A 17,224-nucleotide genomic window follows, 5' to 3' on the forward strand; every position below is an offset into this window, starting at 1 on the left:
TATTAAAGATCTTTAATAATAGTCCCATATAAGATGTCTGAACAGAGCAATCTTGTCAATTAGACTTGTAATGACTTAGGGAGAAAGCACTGTGAGACAATTTTTTTCTGCCTTTTTAAGAATCAGCACACAGAAGAAACATGAAAGAGTTGTACAAAACCCCTCAACAGTTGTTCTCTTTATATTAGAGGCAGCAGATCAGCCATAACAATTTTCTTCATATGTGGGCAACAGTTATGAAACTACTAGGACTCCAGGATAACATACATGAAAGTGTCTATGTTTTTCTTTCTTTCTTTTTTTTTTTTTTTTTTTTACTGGCTGGCCAGTACATGGATTGAACCCTGGACTTTGGTGTTATCAATACCATTCTTTAACCAACTGAGCTAACTGGGTAACCCCCTATAAGTGTCTATGAACTAAAAAATCTAACCTGGCTGAGCTCTTCCAAGAACCTCATTATTAAATAAAAGAATGGTTTATTTTGATAATCACTCAAAAAGATTTCTTGGGCTACTTTATTACCCGTCTCTTTATAGAAATTGGAAACCATATCTTATAAGCATATGGCAACAGTAAGATTCATTTCACTTTATCAAGAAAGCTGGTGGTTTCTTATTCTTATTAAAATATACAGACACTATAATATAATCTGAACGTATTCATTCAGTAAGTATTATAGGGAAATTATAGTAGTACTCACCCTTCCCATCTTTGTTTTTCTTCTTCACAGATATGTTTGGTGTAGTGGCTGGGGAATCTGGTCGTGGTGGTTTAGTTTTTCTCCCTGAAATCAGAAGAGCTCTGCATAAATATTTGCCCTCAAAAGTGAGAAAGAATGGACAATTTAGATTTTTTTTTCCACATATTCCAAATGTCAAGTGCCAAATGCTTTATGCATAAGTAACATATACTGGTTTCTTAAAATGCTATTTACTAAAAGGAAAATAACTTCAGTAAAAATTGAACATTAATGTAGGTTAGATCACAAACACATTTACATAAGAAATAACACTTTGGCTCATCTGTAAAAATGATGTTAAATTTAATGTTTCTTGTCTTTGAGGTGACCATACTGAGTGCTTTCTTAAAATTCTGGAAAATACTCTTGACGCTGATAAAACTTGGACTCAAAAATCATATAGGTTTGTCTGCCTGTTAGTTATGTAATCTTTTGAAGGTAGTAGCAGTGGCTTTTTACCTTTTCTATCTATTAAATACATCCCTGCATACAGTTAGTTCTCAAGTACTGGAAACTTCCCTAATCTTTACAGATATAGAAAATATATAAGGCAAAATTTTGGTGAACTACATAGTTTATTTTTATATATTTTTTTAATTTAATGAAACAATTGATTGTACATATGTGGGGTATAGCACTGAATATCAATACCTGTAGGCAATATGCGATGCTTAAATCAGGGTAATTAGTATATTCATCATTACACAATGTAATCATTTTTTGTGGCCCTTTACCAATTTCTCACTACCCCCTTTCCCTCCCCCACCTCTGGTGGCCTCAGTTCTGTTTTCTCCTTTTGGAAGTTCAATGAATTATTGTGATTACTGTATCTTAATTTCTTTCTTTATTTTTTTGGTCCCATTGATGAATAATGACATTCGGTATTCCTCTTTCTGTGCCTGGTTTATTTCACTTAATTTTCTCTAAGTTCATCCATGTTGCTGCAAATGGCAGAATTTCATTCTTTTTTATGGTAGAGTAGTATTCCACTGTGTGTGTGTGTGTGTGTGTGTGTGTGGGTGGGTGGGTGTGTGTGTGGGTGGGTGTGTGTGTGGGTGGGTGGGTGGGTGTGTGTGGGTGTGGGTGTGTATACATACATACATACATATACACACACACCACATTTTCCTTATCCAGTCATCTGCTGGTGGACATTTAGGTTGGTTCCAATACTTGGCTATAGTAAATAGAGCTGCAGTAAACATGGGAGGGCAGGTATCCCTTCAACATGATAATTTCCATTCCTTTGGGCATATGCCCAGTAATGGGATTGCCGGATTGCAAGGCAGTTCTATCTGTATTTGTTTGAGGAACCAGCACAGTGTTTTCCATAACTGCTACTTTAAAGTCCCACCAACAGTGTAGGAGAGTTCCCCTTTCTCTGCATCCTCAGCAGCTTTTGTTATTCTCTGTCTTTTTGACAATGGCCAGTCTAATGGCCTGAGATGATAACCCAATGTGGTTTTGACTTGCATTTCCCTGATCCTTAGAAACACTGAGCATTTTTTCACGTGTTTGTTGGCCATTTGTATATCTTCCTTTGAGAAATGCCTATTTAGTTCCTTTGCCCATTTATTAATCAGGTTACTTGTTTTTTAACTGCTAAATTGTTTGAATTCCTTGTATATTCTGAATATCAATCTCTGATTGGATGCATAGTTTGCAAATACTTTCCCCCATTCAGTGGGTTATCTTTTCCCTCTGTTAATTATTTCTTTTTGATGTGCAGAAGGTTTTTAGTTTGATATAATCCCATTTGTTTATTTCTTCTTTTGTTGCCTGTGCTTTTGTGGTCTTATTTATGAAGTCTTTGCCTAGTCCTACATAGTGCTTCCCCTATGTTTTCTTACAGGAGTTTTATAGTTTCAAGTCTTATATTTATGTTCTTGTGCCTTTGTCAAAGATCAGTTGGCTGTAAGTAGGTGGGTTGATTTCTAGGTTCTCTATTCTGATCCATTGGTCCATGTGTCTCTTTTTATGCCAACACTATGCTGTTTGGGTGACTATAGCTTTGTAATATAATTTCAAGTCAAGTACTGTTATGCATCTGGCTTTATTTATTGTTTTTGCTCAGGATTGCTTTGGCTATTTGGGATCTTTTGTTGTTCCATATGAATATTAGGATTGTTTTTTCTATTACTATGAAGAATATCACTGGTATTTTGATGAGGATTCCATTGAATCTGTAGATTGCTTTAAATAGTATGGATGTTTTCACAATGGCAGTTGTTCCAATTCAAGAGTATGGAATGTCTTTCCACCTTTTTGTGTCCTCTTTAATTTCTTTCAGCAGTGATTTTAGTTCTCATTGTAGAGATCTTTCATCTCCTTGATTAAATTTATTCCTAGGTATTTTATTTTCCTGGTGACTAGTGTAAATGGGCTTGCTTTCTTGATTTCTTCTTCTGATAGTTCATTATTGGATTATAAAGATTCTACTGATTTTTGCGTGTTGATTTTGTATCCTGCAATTTGACTGAAATTGTTTATCAGCTCTAAGAGCTATTCTGCAGAATTTTTAGGATTCTTTCTATAGAAGAGATAGAATGCATGCAGGGACAGTTTGAATTCATCTTTTCCAATCTGGATGACCTTTATTTCTTTCTCTTGCCTGATTGCTCTGGCTAGTACTTCCAATCCTGTGTTAAATAAGAGTGGTGAGAGCGAACCTCCTTATCTTGTTCCTGGTTCTTAAGGGGAAAGCTTTCAGCTTTTCCCCATTCAGGATGACATTGGTGGTGGGTTTGCTGTATATTGGGTTGAGATACTTTCCTTCTATACCTAATTTGCTGAGAGTCTTTATCATGAAGGGATGTTGAACTTTGTCAAATGCTTTTTCAGCATCTATTGAGATACCCCCATGGCTTTTGTCCTTGATTTTGTTGATGTGGTGAATCACATTTATTGATTTGCATATGTTTAATCATCCTTGTATCCCTGGATGAATCCCACTTGATCGTGGTGTATAATTTTTTTGATGTGTTGTTGTATTCTGTTTGCTAATATTTTGTTGAGGATTTTTGCATCTATGTTCATTAGAGATACTAGCCTGTAGTTTTCCTTTTTTTGTTGTATCTTTGTTTGATTTTGGTATCAGAGTGATGCTGGCCTCATAGAGTGAGTTTGGGAGAATGGCCTCTGTTTCAATTTTTTGGAATAGTTTGAAGGGAATTGGCATTAATTCCTCTTCAAAGGTTTGGTAAAATTCAGCAGTGAAGCCATCCCATCCTGGGTTTTTCTTTGTTGTAAGACTGCTGATTACTTCCTCAATCGCATTTGTTATTGGTCTGTTCAAGTTTTCTATGTCTGCTTGGTTCAGTCTTGGTATTTGTATGTGTCCAGAAATTTATCCATTTCCTTCAGGTTTTCAATTTGTTGGTGTATAGTTCTTTATAACAGTCTCTAATGATTCTTTGTATTTCTGTGGTATCAGTTGTAATGTCTCCTTTTTCACTTCTGATTTTTGTTATTTGGGTCTTCTCTAGCTAATGCTTTGTTTTTTTTTTTTTTTCTCAAAAAAGACAACTTTTTGTTTCATTGATCTTTTGTATCACTTTTCGGGTCTCTATTTCATTTAGCTCTGCCCTGATCTTAATTATTTTTTTCCATCTACTAATTTTGTGATTGAATTGTTCTTGTTTTTCTATTTCTTTCAGGTGCAGTGTTAGATTGTTTATTTGAAATCTTTCTATTCTTTTGATGTAAGCATTTATTGCAATGAAATTCCCTCTTAGTACTGCTTTTGCAATATCCCACAGGTTTTGGGATGATGTGTCTTTATTTTCATTAATTTCAAGAAATTTTTTGATTTCCTGTTTAATTTCTTCTAGGACCCATAGGTCATTCAGGAGCATGTAGTTTAATTTCCACATATTTTTACAGTTTCCAAAGTCCTGCTTGTTAGTGATTTCTAGTTTTAATCTATTGTGATCTGTAAAGATACTTGGAATGATTTCAATTTTTTAACTTGTTGAGACTTGATTTGTGCCATAACATGTTGTCTATCCTGGAGAAAATTCCATGTGCTGATAACAATATATATTCTGTAGTTTCTAGATGAAATATTCTCTAGACATCTGCCAGGTCCAATTGGTCTAAGGTATAGTTTATATCCTGGGTTTCTCTTCTGATTTGTTGCCTGGATGATCTGTCCGGTGTTGAGAGAGGGGTGTTCAGGTCCCTAACTATTACTGTATTTGGGTCTATCTATTTCTTTTGGTCTTTGCTTTACATATATCTGGGTGCTCTGGTGTTGGGTGCATATATATTTATGATTGTTATGTCTTCTTGCTGGATAGATCGCTTTGCCATTATGTAATGGCCTTCTTTTGTCTCTTTTTATGGTTTTTAGTTTAAAGTCTACTTTATCTGATATACATATATGTATTCCTGTTCATTTTTGGCTTCTGTTTGCATGGTATATCTTTTTCCATGACTTCACTATTATTCTGTGTGTGTCTTTACAGGTGAGGTGAGGTAGACAGCATACAGTTGGGTCTAGCTTTTTAATCCAATCAGCCTTTGTCAAAATTTGAGTTGGGAATTTAATCCATTTACATTTAGGGTTGTTATCAAAATGTACTGTCTTATTCCTGGCATTTTATCAATCTTCATTTGGATGTTTTAAATATCTTTTGTTCCTTTCTTCCCCTTTTATTGTTTGTCTTTGATGTCTGTTGGTTTTTTGAGGTGGTAAGATAGTTTCTCTTTCTCATTTGCATTTTTGTTCAGCCAGCACGTTTTGTTCTTTCCTGTGTATTTCTGTGAGTGATTATTCCAGATACAGGACTCCCATGAGAATTCCTTGTAGGGCTAATCGTCGGGTGGTGAACTCTTGCAGTTTTTGTCTGTCTGGGAAATACACCATTTCTCCCTCATTTCTGAAGGATAGCCTTGCTGGGTATAGTATTCTTGGCCATCAGTTTTTCTCTTTTAGTATTTTGAATATATCACCCCATTCTCTTCTGGGGTGTAGAGTTTCTGTTGAAAAGTCTCCTGTGGGCCGAGCCCGTGGCGCACTTGGTAGAGTGCAGCGCTGGGAGCGCTGCGACGCTCCCGCCGCGGGTTCGGATCCTATATAGGACTGGCCGGTGCACTCACTAGTTGAGTGCCGGTCACGAAAAGGACAAAAAAAAAAAAAAAAAAAAAATGAAAAATGAAAAATCTCCTGTTAGTCTGATGGGGACTCCCTTACAGATGACTCGATGCTTTTTTTCCCCCTATTTTTAAGACACTGTCTTTGAGTTTGGCCAGTTTGGCTATAATGTGTCTCAGAGAGGAACTTTTAGGATTCAATCTGTTTGGGGATCTCTGAGTCTCCTGGATCTGAAAGTCCATGTTTCTCCCTATTCCTGGCAAGTTTTCCACTATTATTCCATTAAATAAGTTTTCAATGCCTTTTCCTTTCTCCTCCCCTTCTGGAACACCCATAATGCTGATGTTTGTGCACTTCGGGTTGTCTGTTTGCTCTGTTAGATTTTCTTCATTTTTTAAAATTCTCTTTTCTTTTGTCCACCTGGGTTATTTCAAAAAGATCATCTTCAAGATCAGAAATTCTTTCTTCTGCTTGCTCTACCCTGCTGCTTAAGCTCTTGGTTATGTTTTTTATTTTGTTGGATGAATCCTTCAGTTCCAGGGGTTATGCTATTTTTTTTTTTTTTTTTTTTTTTTTGTCTTTTTCGTGACCGGCACTCAGCCAGTGAGTGCACCAGCCATTCCTATATAGGATCCGAACCCACAGCGGGAGCGTCGCCACGCTCCCAGTGCCACACTCTCCCGGGTGCGCCACGGGCTCGGCAATGCTACATTTTTTCTAAGGTATTAATCTCTTTGTGAATTTCTTCCTTCATATTCTGAATAGTTTTTCTCATTTTGTTGTGTCATCTGAGGCTTCTTGTATCTCACTGAATTTCCTTTTTTAAAAAAATTATTTATTATTATTATTTTACATTCTAGGACGTTGTTGTGGAGCAGCAGGAGAGGAAGAAGGAGAAGAAATGGAGGAAGGATGGGGGGAAGGGCTGGCCCACAGCTGGCTCCTTTGCTGGGTTGGATGTGGACATTGAGAGGGCATGGTTGAGGCTCTCAGCACCCCCACCTCAGCTTGGGAGCCTTGGGGGCTTCCAGCAGTGGTGTGGTCATTGCTGTGCTGGATGCAGACATCGGGGGGACATGGATGAGGCCCTTGGGAGTCCCTCACCCTGGCTCAGAAGCCCAGAGGGCTTCTGGCTCTCCTTTGTTATATAGGTGTTCTTTGTTGGTGTTAGACCTTTACTGGCTGATATCAGAATTTTGTCTCTGATCTGTTGGGTTTTTGTGGGTTTTTTTTCAGTTCTGTGTTCGATTATTAGCTACCCCCACCATTTAAACTCTGCACTGGAACTAATTAGTTGTTCTTTGCTTACTTCTAAAATGTGGGAACTTCCTGTGGGGACCAGCACTTGGGCCCTCTGGTTGAGCTAAATTGCTGCTTTGCTGCTGATTCTCTGGGGAAGGCTTTTTGTGCAGCTCAGGTTTTAATTGTTGACCTTATAAGCACTTCTGGGTCTTGTGAGGTCTGATACACCTGGATTATGTGGAAACTCTGGCCTGGGCCTTAGTCTTTTCAGCAAACTACACCCCCTCCAGTTCTATATTCCTGACCAGTCTCCACTGAGTGGGCCTGTGATGACTGGAAGGCAGATCAGCTGTCCATGCTGTGCCCCAGTGTTCCCCCAGTGGGCCAGTCTTCACCACCCCCCTCACTCCAAACAGTTCCCATGGGGCAGGCCATGCACCAGTCCCGTGTGATAACTCACCAGCCTTTGAGTGGCCCCTCGCTCCTATGTAGGCCCTCAGGAACCTTGTCAGTAGTCTTGTTGGCCTGGAGGCCACCAAGGCCCTCCTCTCTCCTGCAGTCTCCAAGCAACTTCACACAAAGGGCACAGCTGCAGTGTTTGATAGCTCTTGCTCTGTGTGCTCACCAGGGCCAGCCTTGAAATGGCCAGGGCTCAAACGGTTGGAATGCTTTCTCTCATTGTGACTTCTCCCACCTTCTTCATTGAATTCTATAGGTCTCTCCTCCTCTTACCCTGAGCTTTAGTGGCCCCAACCTGGCAGTCTGCCTTTTAAACAGTTGCAAATTGGTCAGTTGAGGGAGAGAGTGATGCTGGGGACGTCTATTCTGCCATCTTGATTCTTCCTCCTCACTGAGTTTCCTTAAGATTGTTACTTGGAATTCCTTTTCCGTTATTACAAGGGGTTCCTGCTCTGCCGGGTCTGGTACGTGAGAATTATTGTATTCTTTTGATGGTGTCATTTTTTTTTTTTTTTCATATTTCTATTATCTGTACATTGATGTCCTGTCATCTGGTAGAGCAGTTGTTTCTTTTATTACTCTGGAGCGGGCTTTGAGGAAAGAAACTTCCTCTTGTAGATGTGTTTCATATTGACCAGTGAGTACAGTGTTTTAGTGTTGGTTCTGGGTACATGCGTAGTGTAGTCTCCATGTGGGTACTTTGGCCATATTCAGTGTTGAAGTTGTGTGAGTGCTTCCCTGGCCTAGGAACTGGGGTGCTTAGATATTCCTTGCTGAGATTAGCGACACTGTGTTGGTTCACTGAGGATGTGGGTAAGCTCTCAAGTCCTTGGGAGAAGCACATGGGTGCCATTTCACTCTTTGCCTGCTGTGAGTGTCCCTGGGCAGGCTTGTTGGCATCCCAGTTAGCATCCTGTGACCCTGATATGTGAACTGGGGTATACTGGGGTTCCCCGGTTTGGAATGGGTGACCCTGGGTGGGTTTTCTCTTTCCTCTTTCCACAGGCTCTGATGGTGACTCTCCTTGTGTTAATGCAATTGAGTGGTCAGCAGGCTGCCTTCATGGTAGCGGTGGCTGCTGCTGTGGCGGTGAGCTGCTCTTGCAGCAGTAGTGGTTGTGGCAGACCACCCTCACAGAAGTAGTATCTATGACAGGGGTGAGAGCTGCCCATGGCTCCTGATGTCCCCAGGCACTCTCCTGCCATCTGTCAGGTGGGGGTGCCCACCCATAGTTAATTTATATTTTCCTGTGTATTTTTATTTTTTTAATTGCAAACTGGCAATTATTATTATATAAATTCATGGCACAAAGTAATTTATAATTTATAAATACCATGTGGAATAATTAAATCAAGCTACTTAACATATCAGTCACCTCAAATACTTAACTTTTTTTTATATTGAAAACATCTGAAGTTTACTCTCTTAGTGATTTTGAAATGTACAATACTCTATTATCAACTATATTTGCCTCACTGTGTATTGTTAAACATCTCGTTTTTCTGTATCTCTTTCAGTTCACAGCAAAAAAGCTCCATGGTTATCCATCATTAATCTCTAAAGTAAGTCCATCCCAACTGCTTTAGTCTGTATCAATTAACTATTCTAAAGTTTTGTTTGTGATGTTTTGCCATATATCTAGATCCACAGCTTGGTAGCACCGTTGCCTGTATTTAGGTTGAGATGATCATGCTGTCTGAACAGACTACTATGCTGTTTGTGAAAAACGATGACTACTTTAGTCGCTACATCCTACCCCAACATTCTTGAGGCTGACTCCTGGGTTAATATAATATAGAGAGATGACTCAGAAAAGCAGAATTCTAGAGCTAAAAATCACAAGTTTAGTAACAACCCATCCCCAGTAACTGAACAGAAAAACATTTCCGATTTATTTGGGTGAATGAGAGTAAGGGATAAAAATGTCAAAATGCCTACTCTTTAGTCCCCTCTTAAAACTGCAAATGTATCCTAGTCAGCCAGGTATCTCAACTTTCATCACTGCAAACATCTGCAAAGAACTCTTTTGTGAGGCAGATTCTTCTGGCTGACTGTTGATTACAAGTATTAGAAGCCAAGACTTCAGTAACCTCATACCATCTTATTGTATGCTGTTTACCTGTTTTTCTAATAGAGAACATTTTCTTTATTCCCATTGCTTTCCTCCACTAGTTTTAGTCATAACAGACACTGCCAGTAGCCTACCCAGTTATCCATCCTCTCCCATCATCTTCCTTACTATTCAAGGTGGTAATGTACACAGCTTTACATGAATTATAGTTTTTTTGTGTTGTTTTTTTTTTTAAAAAGATGACCGGTAAGGGGATCTTAACCCTTGGACTTGGTGTTGTCAGCACCATGCTCACCCAGTGAGCTAACCGGCCATCCCTATATGGGATCCGAACCCGTGGCCTTGGTGCTATCAGCACCGCACTCTCCTGAGTGAGCCACAGGCCGGCCCTACATGAATTATAGTTTGTTTGGGTACAGAATTTTTGGTTGACAGTTACTTCTTCTCAGCACTTTGAAGATATCTAATCTTTCCAGCCTCTACTGGGAGCTTCTAAACTGCCAACTGAAAAATAAATCCTCTTTAAGTAATGTATTTCTCCCTGGTTTGTTTCTTGTTTCTTACTTTCTTCTTCTTTTTTTTTTTTTTGGAATTTGGAGAGGGGTTTTTGTTGTTCTGTATTTTTACTATCAATGTATATAGGCTTGGATTTATTGTAGTTACACTATTCAGTATTCACAATGCTGAGGATTAATGTCATTCTGAAAAATTCCCAGTCTTTGAATATTGCCTCTTCCTCACTTTTTATATTCTGTCCTCCAAGAACTTTGATTAAACATGTAGACCTTTTCATTCATTCCTCTACATCTTTAACTCTTTCATGTCTTTTCCACATCAGATGTATATTGGAGATTACAAATTCTTTCATAAGTAGGGACTAATCTGCTGTTTTAACCCATCCATTATGTTTTCAATTTCATTTCTATAAGTACTTTTTGATTCTTTTTTATATCAGTCTTTCCCCATTAAGTAGGATGTTAGTCTTATATTTTTTGAAACAGCTTTATTGAAGTATAATTGACATAGAATAAACTGCATGTTTAAAGTTTACAATTTGATAGGTTTTAACATATGTATGCACCTATGAAACCATCACTACATTTGTGACAATGAACATATTCATCATCCCCAAAAGTACTTTGTGCCATTTTGTAATCCTTACATCTCACCCTTCCACACCAAGCTCAATCCATAGGCAACCACTCATCTGTTTTCTGTCATTATAGATTAGTTTGCAGTTTCTAAAGTTTTATATAAAAGAGGCATATTCTTTTTTCATTTTTCCCTTAGCATATTGAGATTCATCCATTTTTGTTATACATATCAATAGCATGTTCCATTTTATTGCTGATAGTATTTTATTGTAACGATATACCACAAATTTTCCAATTTCTTCTCCATGTAGTAAGATGGGACAATCATAGGGTATACCTCATTTGTTTCCTGTTTCTCAGGTATCACTGGCTTTTGTTGACTAATGTCCAATTTGTTCAGTACCACTGTTAAATATATATCGTCTATGTTTTCAGTTGTTTCAGGTGGGAGAGTAAAACTATGTTCTGTTATTCCATCTTGACTAGAAAAGGAAGTTCCTCCTGGTCTTTTTTAATAGTCTTATTCTTTGACCATGTTTTTTACTATTTTGCTTTAAAAAATTGTAATCATACTCATTTAAAGTTTCTATTTGATAATTCTGTTATCTGAGATTCTTAGAGAACTAACCCTAGTTTTCTATGTCTGCTACTTCTCAGTCAGGAAGTGTCTTTCTCATGTATTCTGTGATACTGAAATACAAGTTCACTTTAATCAGGGCTTTATCAGAGGAAATCCTGTGCAGCCTGGATTAAATATATAACCTGCCAGAGCGGTCTTGTAAGAGCTTCTGCCTGGTTACCCCAAAGATATTACTACCCTGGGGTCACTTTTATGTTGATTACTTGGCTGGGAATTCCTAAAGTCAGTGATTGTTTAAAACCTAGTCATATACCTAGGTTAAGACAGGCCTAGGATTATGAATTCTAAAAGGAAGAATTTCTCTACTTAGAGCCCCAGCTGAAAAGTACAAGCTTCCTTGATATCTGTTTGTGCCAGTAGGGGGAATTTTTACCTCTTCAAGGGTCCCAGTTATATTCTGAGGTCTTTGTCCAATACCCCATCTTGCATAGGCCCAAGATCTAAACTTCTGCCTCTACATAGGCAATAAAACCAAGCTCCTTGACATATCCTACTCAGCTCTTCAGAGCTGCTGCAGTGTCAGCTCATGCTTACTACTTTACTTTCCTCTTCATTTTTGGCTCCTGGAATTTCCCTTACTTACTAGTGATGCCATTATCCAAGATATTAAACTCAAAATTAAACAAGCAGGAATAGAATCAGAAGGCAATGAAATGGAAAGAGTGTCAGACTTAAAATTCAAGTGCTGTCCCAATTTGTGAAAAGTTAAAAATTCTAATTTAATACATTCTAACATTTTCTCTTCAATTACTAACCTGCTGATTTCCAACTCACTGTATTCTTCTAACCATAATCTTATATTGGAATCACCAGTATACATCGGAGGCTTTCAAATTATGCCCCAAGAGGAAGCTGACCTGCCCTGACTCCCAAGCTCTGTCTGAACTTGGATAAAAGGGTTGAGATAAAAATTTCAGGCTTTAAAAAGTTGAGAAAACCCTTTTCTGTGAGATAGAACAAATATTTTAAATGTATTAAATAATCTACTTTTTAAAAAATGACTATAACATAAAGAAATACTGCTTATGTTTTGTGCTCTCAATTTTTTCTTATCTAAGTTTTAATTGGTGTATAAATAACATTGAATAAAAATTACATTCAGATTCTACATCAAGACTTCACTGTTTGCCCTAAACAAATTAACCACATACCTTTCTTTCTCTTAGGTTGTTCTGGTGAAGAGGCTCCTGGTGAGTCTGCATATGTCTCTTGCACCTGCTGAGTTTCCACCACTTCAGGAATCCCATCTAATGTGACGGACACATGGGTGATTGGGGCAACAACAATATCATCTTCAGATGAACTAAATATATTATTATCTAGGAAATAAAATCAACTAATTATAATGAACTAGGTAGTAGAAAAAATAATTTCATAATTTCTGCAAAGATTAAAGTAGGAATAACATCTTGAAATCTGTTCCCTGCTTTTCATTTCCTCTGCCCCTCAAGTAACCTTATATCAGTCCTGGCTTGACTAAACTATTACAATGTCTTTCTTATTTGACTTCCTATCACCAGCTATCTTGTCTGTTTTCTCCATTCTTCACATTGTTGCTAAAGTTATCTTCTGAAACCTAAGTCTGATCTGACCATATTATTCCTCCACACAAAAACTTTACACCCTGAAAAATCAGATGAATAAAATTGACATACCTTCTAAAAGTTTGTAGGGGAAAAAAGATGAGAGCAACCCAAACTCCACAGCATGCCTTTCAAAGCCTCCACAATCTAGACCAAACCTACCTTTCCAGTCTCATCTCCTACCCACCATGTCAGCTTACATGTCAGTCTCATCTCCTACTTACATGTCAGCTATACCAAAACATTTTTATCTCAAAGATTGCATTTTTTTTTTTTTTTTTACAGGTCTGTGTCTTTGACTCAATTCATTCTCTCTAGCTTAAATGCCCTGTCCTGTCTCCTCTACCTATTAAAAGCTTATTTTTCATTTATAGCACAGGTAAAAACACTCCCCCCAATAAAGCCCATCTCTGATGTTCTCAGCTAGAGTACTCATCCAGAACATTTTGCTATCACTCTCATGGCCTTTATTTCTGTCTTCTACAGTTATTTACTTATTTTCAAAATTATATTCTACTTATTTTCAAAATCAAATTGTAAGCTTGAAGAAAATAATATCTGTTCACTTGTGTATCATATTATTGCCTAATGCACTGCTACTGTGCATATAGCAAATATTCAATAAATATCTTGATTTAGTAATTAATTTTATGAGTTTGAGTGCTTCCTTGTCAGAAAAGCCTTCAAAGGAGAACATGGATTTAAAGTGAATTAATAATGTGGCAGGAATTTTATTTATTTATTTATTTATTTTTAATTTTTTGGCCGCAGGCTAGTACAGGGATCGAACCCTGGACCTTAGTGTTATCAGCATCATGCTGTAACCAACTGAGCTAACCGGCCAGCCATGGCAGTGAATTTTATGCCATGAAGTATTAGTAAAAATTTCAATAGAGTTTTGCCTATTGACTGATGAATATCTATAGAGATGACTAAATTATAATAGTTTGGGCCCTAAATAACCTAATACTTTCACCAATGAAGTTAAGAGAAGAAATTTTTCATAATCTAATATTTAATAACTAATAAATTACTTTTTTGTTCCTAAAGGCTTCATTTCCCAAATTAAAAAGTCTTTTCTAATTGAACATATTAGCAAAAATGCCTCAACTAGTACTGTGCCTTAAAATGTGCTTGGGACACAAAAAATATAAAACACGGCCTCTGGTCTCTCAATATTTATTATCTGCTAGAGAGAGATGGCAAGAATAACTTTACACAGTACATAACCATGAACAAGTATAACCACTCACTTATTCGCTTTTCATCCAGCATAGGGCCTGGAGAGTCCATATTGAGGAGTGCCTCAGCAGCCTCAATAGTTTCAATTGTTTCATCCCCATCATGACAAGAAGCTTCAACTACAATACATTTAACAAAAAAATAGAATTAGCTACAAGACATCTGTTGTTCTGAAATTCACACACTGCTGATCTCTTGAACCAGAACATATCCCTTAATATTTGAGTTTATATACATATAAACAATCAACATATAAAATTGTTCTGAATCTGACTATTAAGTAACTGACCTTTTCTTATTAAAAAACAAAGACAAAACACCTTTGCAAGATGCTGGGAAGTAAAAGAGTAAGTAAGAGCTCGCACTCTGGAGGGAAACCACTGGTCATTTCTCTGATAATTCTTGTAGTTTCAGAAATAAATAAGGGCATTAGACTGGAATGGAAAGGGTCCTAGAATGACAGAAATCTTACACTATGTCACTAAACCAGCAGGTCACTGGGCAAGTCATTCCGTTTCTGTAGACCCCATACTATAACATGACTGGGTTGATATTCTTTGGTACTTTGCAGCTCTAAAATCAATTCCAATATTCTTAGGTCACTAATGTGAACATTAGTCTCCATTCATCTCTGAATCTTCTTCCATTCCTCTTTAATTATTGAATTATCACTGTTTCCAAGAAGTTTTAGGCAAAGTCACATTGTTAAAATCTAAACATCTTGGTAATTATAGTATTCTAGTACCATTCTTCTACAGTGTATTTTGTGGAACATTAATTACTCTATTACAGACTGTGATTAATCCAAGGTACAAATCACACACGTTATTTTGTAAAGCTTGACTATATATATAAACTCTCAGACTCAAGGATGGATTGACAGTGTGTAACTAAATATAAGCCTTTTAATTTCACACAGTGCTAAAAAAAAAAGCTCTTTTCCCCAAATGAACGAAAATGATCATTCCCACATTGTCTTTTCCCCATTCCTATTCAATCCAAAGGAGGAACAAAATCACATTTTCTTTTTCACTATTAAGACTATAATCAGACGTCCAAGAAATTGGTAGTTCTTTGAAATTTAGCTTAACTTTCCATCAGAATACTGTAATATTTATTATCCTAAATATTTCCTAAACAGTTCACATGATCTCTTTAGACTGAAAATCTCCAAGAACCTACAACATTCTTAATTGAATCCAAGTTCTCACTGACAATAACACTGAGCACCTATCACTCTTACACAACTGTGTTAGGAAATGTGGAAATTACAATAGTGTGAAACATACATAACCTTTTCCCTTAACTATTGGTAACTGATATGCAGATACTATCCAGGAAGATAAGTGATTAATTTTATGATACAGAACAGACTGACTACAGACAACTGTATATCATTGTAAGTTAGGAAGCCTTCCTGAAGAGATGGGCTTAAGTTGAGGCATTTAAGATAGGACTGAACAAGAAAAAAAAAAAAAAAATAGAATTTAAGTACTGTGAGAGGAATAGAGGTTGATTAAAACAAGAATAATAGTAGTAGCAAGGGCATGCAAACAAGTATTACGCATTTAAAGAAAATGAGATTAGTCTATACTGTTATAAAACAAAATGTAATGGAGATTAGTAAATTGCCTTCTACATGAATTAATTTGGCTGACGCCCCACCCACCCACCCCATGGAATACCATGATGGAAGGGACAAACTGCTAAAGGAACAGAGGGCCAGGACAACTTCTGAAGGATGCATACCAAGAAGTTCAGAATCTGTGATCCCATGCTAACACAGCTCTTCTCAGTTAGGAAGAAACTCCTAACAAAGAACATTTTCCCCATAAAATAATGGCTAACACTGCGAGTCCCTACAACCTGCCAAGCCACAAGAAGAAAATCTTCCTCCGGATATGAAAGATACATTTGTAGGATTCCAAACCTCTGGGCTTGATTCCCTCAAGCTAATACCTTGTACCCAAATATCCACAGGCTCTCTGGATGTCAAGGAACAAGAAGATAGCCAATATAAAAAGAAGGAAGAATTGTAATCTAGCCTGGATTTTTCAAAGAGCAATTTATCCCTTCACAGAATCTTCCTCTTTCAAAAGCTTTAAACTTTTCCTCCTTAAGGCATGCAGTTACATTTCTGAGTTACTATAAAAAACACCCTAGAGGATGTGGGTAGATTTCTGACTAGTTTCTTACTTCCATAAGTATGTGCTCTTTTTATTTTCATCCTCTCAAGATATACAAAACTGAAGTCTTCAAAAGCAGACTATCTCCCCCAATTACATGAATCAATTAATTTTTAATTATATATTCTATAAAAACAAATGCTTATAAGTCCAATTTCTCCACAGCAGTTAAAACCAGGAAAGATAAATGCATCAAAAATTCTAACAAAATGTTGAAAGCAAGGCATTATAATTTACTCCTATTAAAAACTTGTAGATTTAAGACATAGTAAAAAAGCATATTATTCCTTTGTCAAGGCTTTGAAATTCTTCTATGAATTGAGGAAAATGCCCGCTTAAAATTAAATTTTAAAAAAAATTAGACAAATAAGGGGTAGATAGCTCAACAATTTACTATATCCTAAACATTTTATACAATTGTAGATGTTCATTTACATAGATTTTATAAAATATTTTAAAATTCTGCTGGGTAGATAAAAATTATAATATTAGTATATATAACAATTTAGTTGCCTTTAGATTCTAAGAAAAAACAAGAATTTTAAACCACATTTTGGTTAAGCTTTTTATTATAGAAAATTTCAAACATATACAAAAGTAGAGAGAATCAGAAAGTGAATCCTATGTATCTAGGGATTCAATAATTAACAATAATAGCCAATCTTCCTTCATCTGTACTTCCCTAGCCCAATACACATACACTGGATTATTTTAAAGTGAACCCCTATCAACCTACCATTCAATTGTAAATATTACAGTATTCATCTCTAAAAGACATTGCCATGATCACATCTTTAAAAAATTAATTATTCTCTAAATCAGATGTCCAGTTAATACTGAAATTTCTCCGGTGTCTCAGGGTTTTAAAAA

At 36.8% G+C, this 17,224-nt stretch overlaps 1 protein-coding gene across 2 annotated transcripts in view; it reads right to left on the reverse strand.

Annotated features, from left to right (window-relative positions):
- ELF1 (E74 like ETS transcription factor 1) overlaps positions 1-17,224 on the reverse strand; it is a 113,163-nt gene that overhangs the window by 9,361 nt on the left and 86,578 nt on the right. Inside the window, exons 4-6 of one of the 2 annotated variants that reach the window (XM_063101637.1) lie at positions 14,180-14,287; positions 12,495-12,590; positions 704-787 (exon numbers count right to left, since the gene is read on the reverse strand). In XM_063101637.1, coding sequence (XP_062957707.1) covers positions 704-787; positions 12,495-12,590; positions 14,180-14,287 — 288 coding nt within the window. Of the gene's footprint in view, positions 1-703; positions 788-12,494; positions 12,663-14,179; positions 14,288-17,224 lie in introns of both variants that reach the window. The other variant, XM_063101636.1, reaches the window with a different exon arrangement.

This window comes from Cynocephalus volans, chromosome 7 (genome assembly GCF_027409185.1).
Source record: "Cynocephalus volans isolate mCynVol1 chromosome 7, mCynVol1.pri, whole genome shotgun sequence".
NCBI lineage: Eukaryota > Metazoa > Chordata > Mammalia > Dermoptera > Cynocephalidae > Cynocephalus > Cynocephalus volans.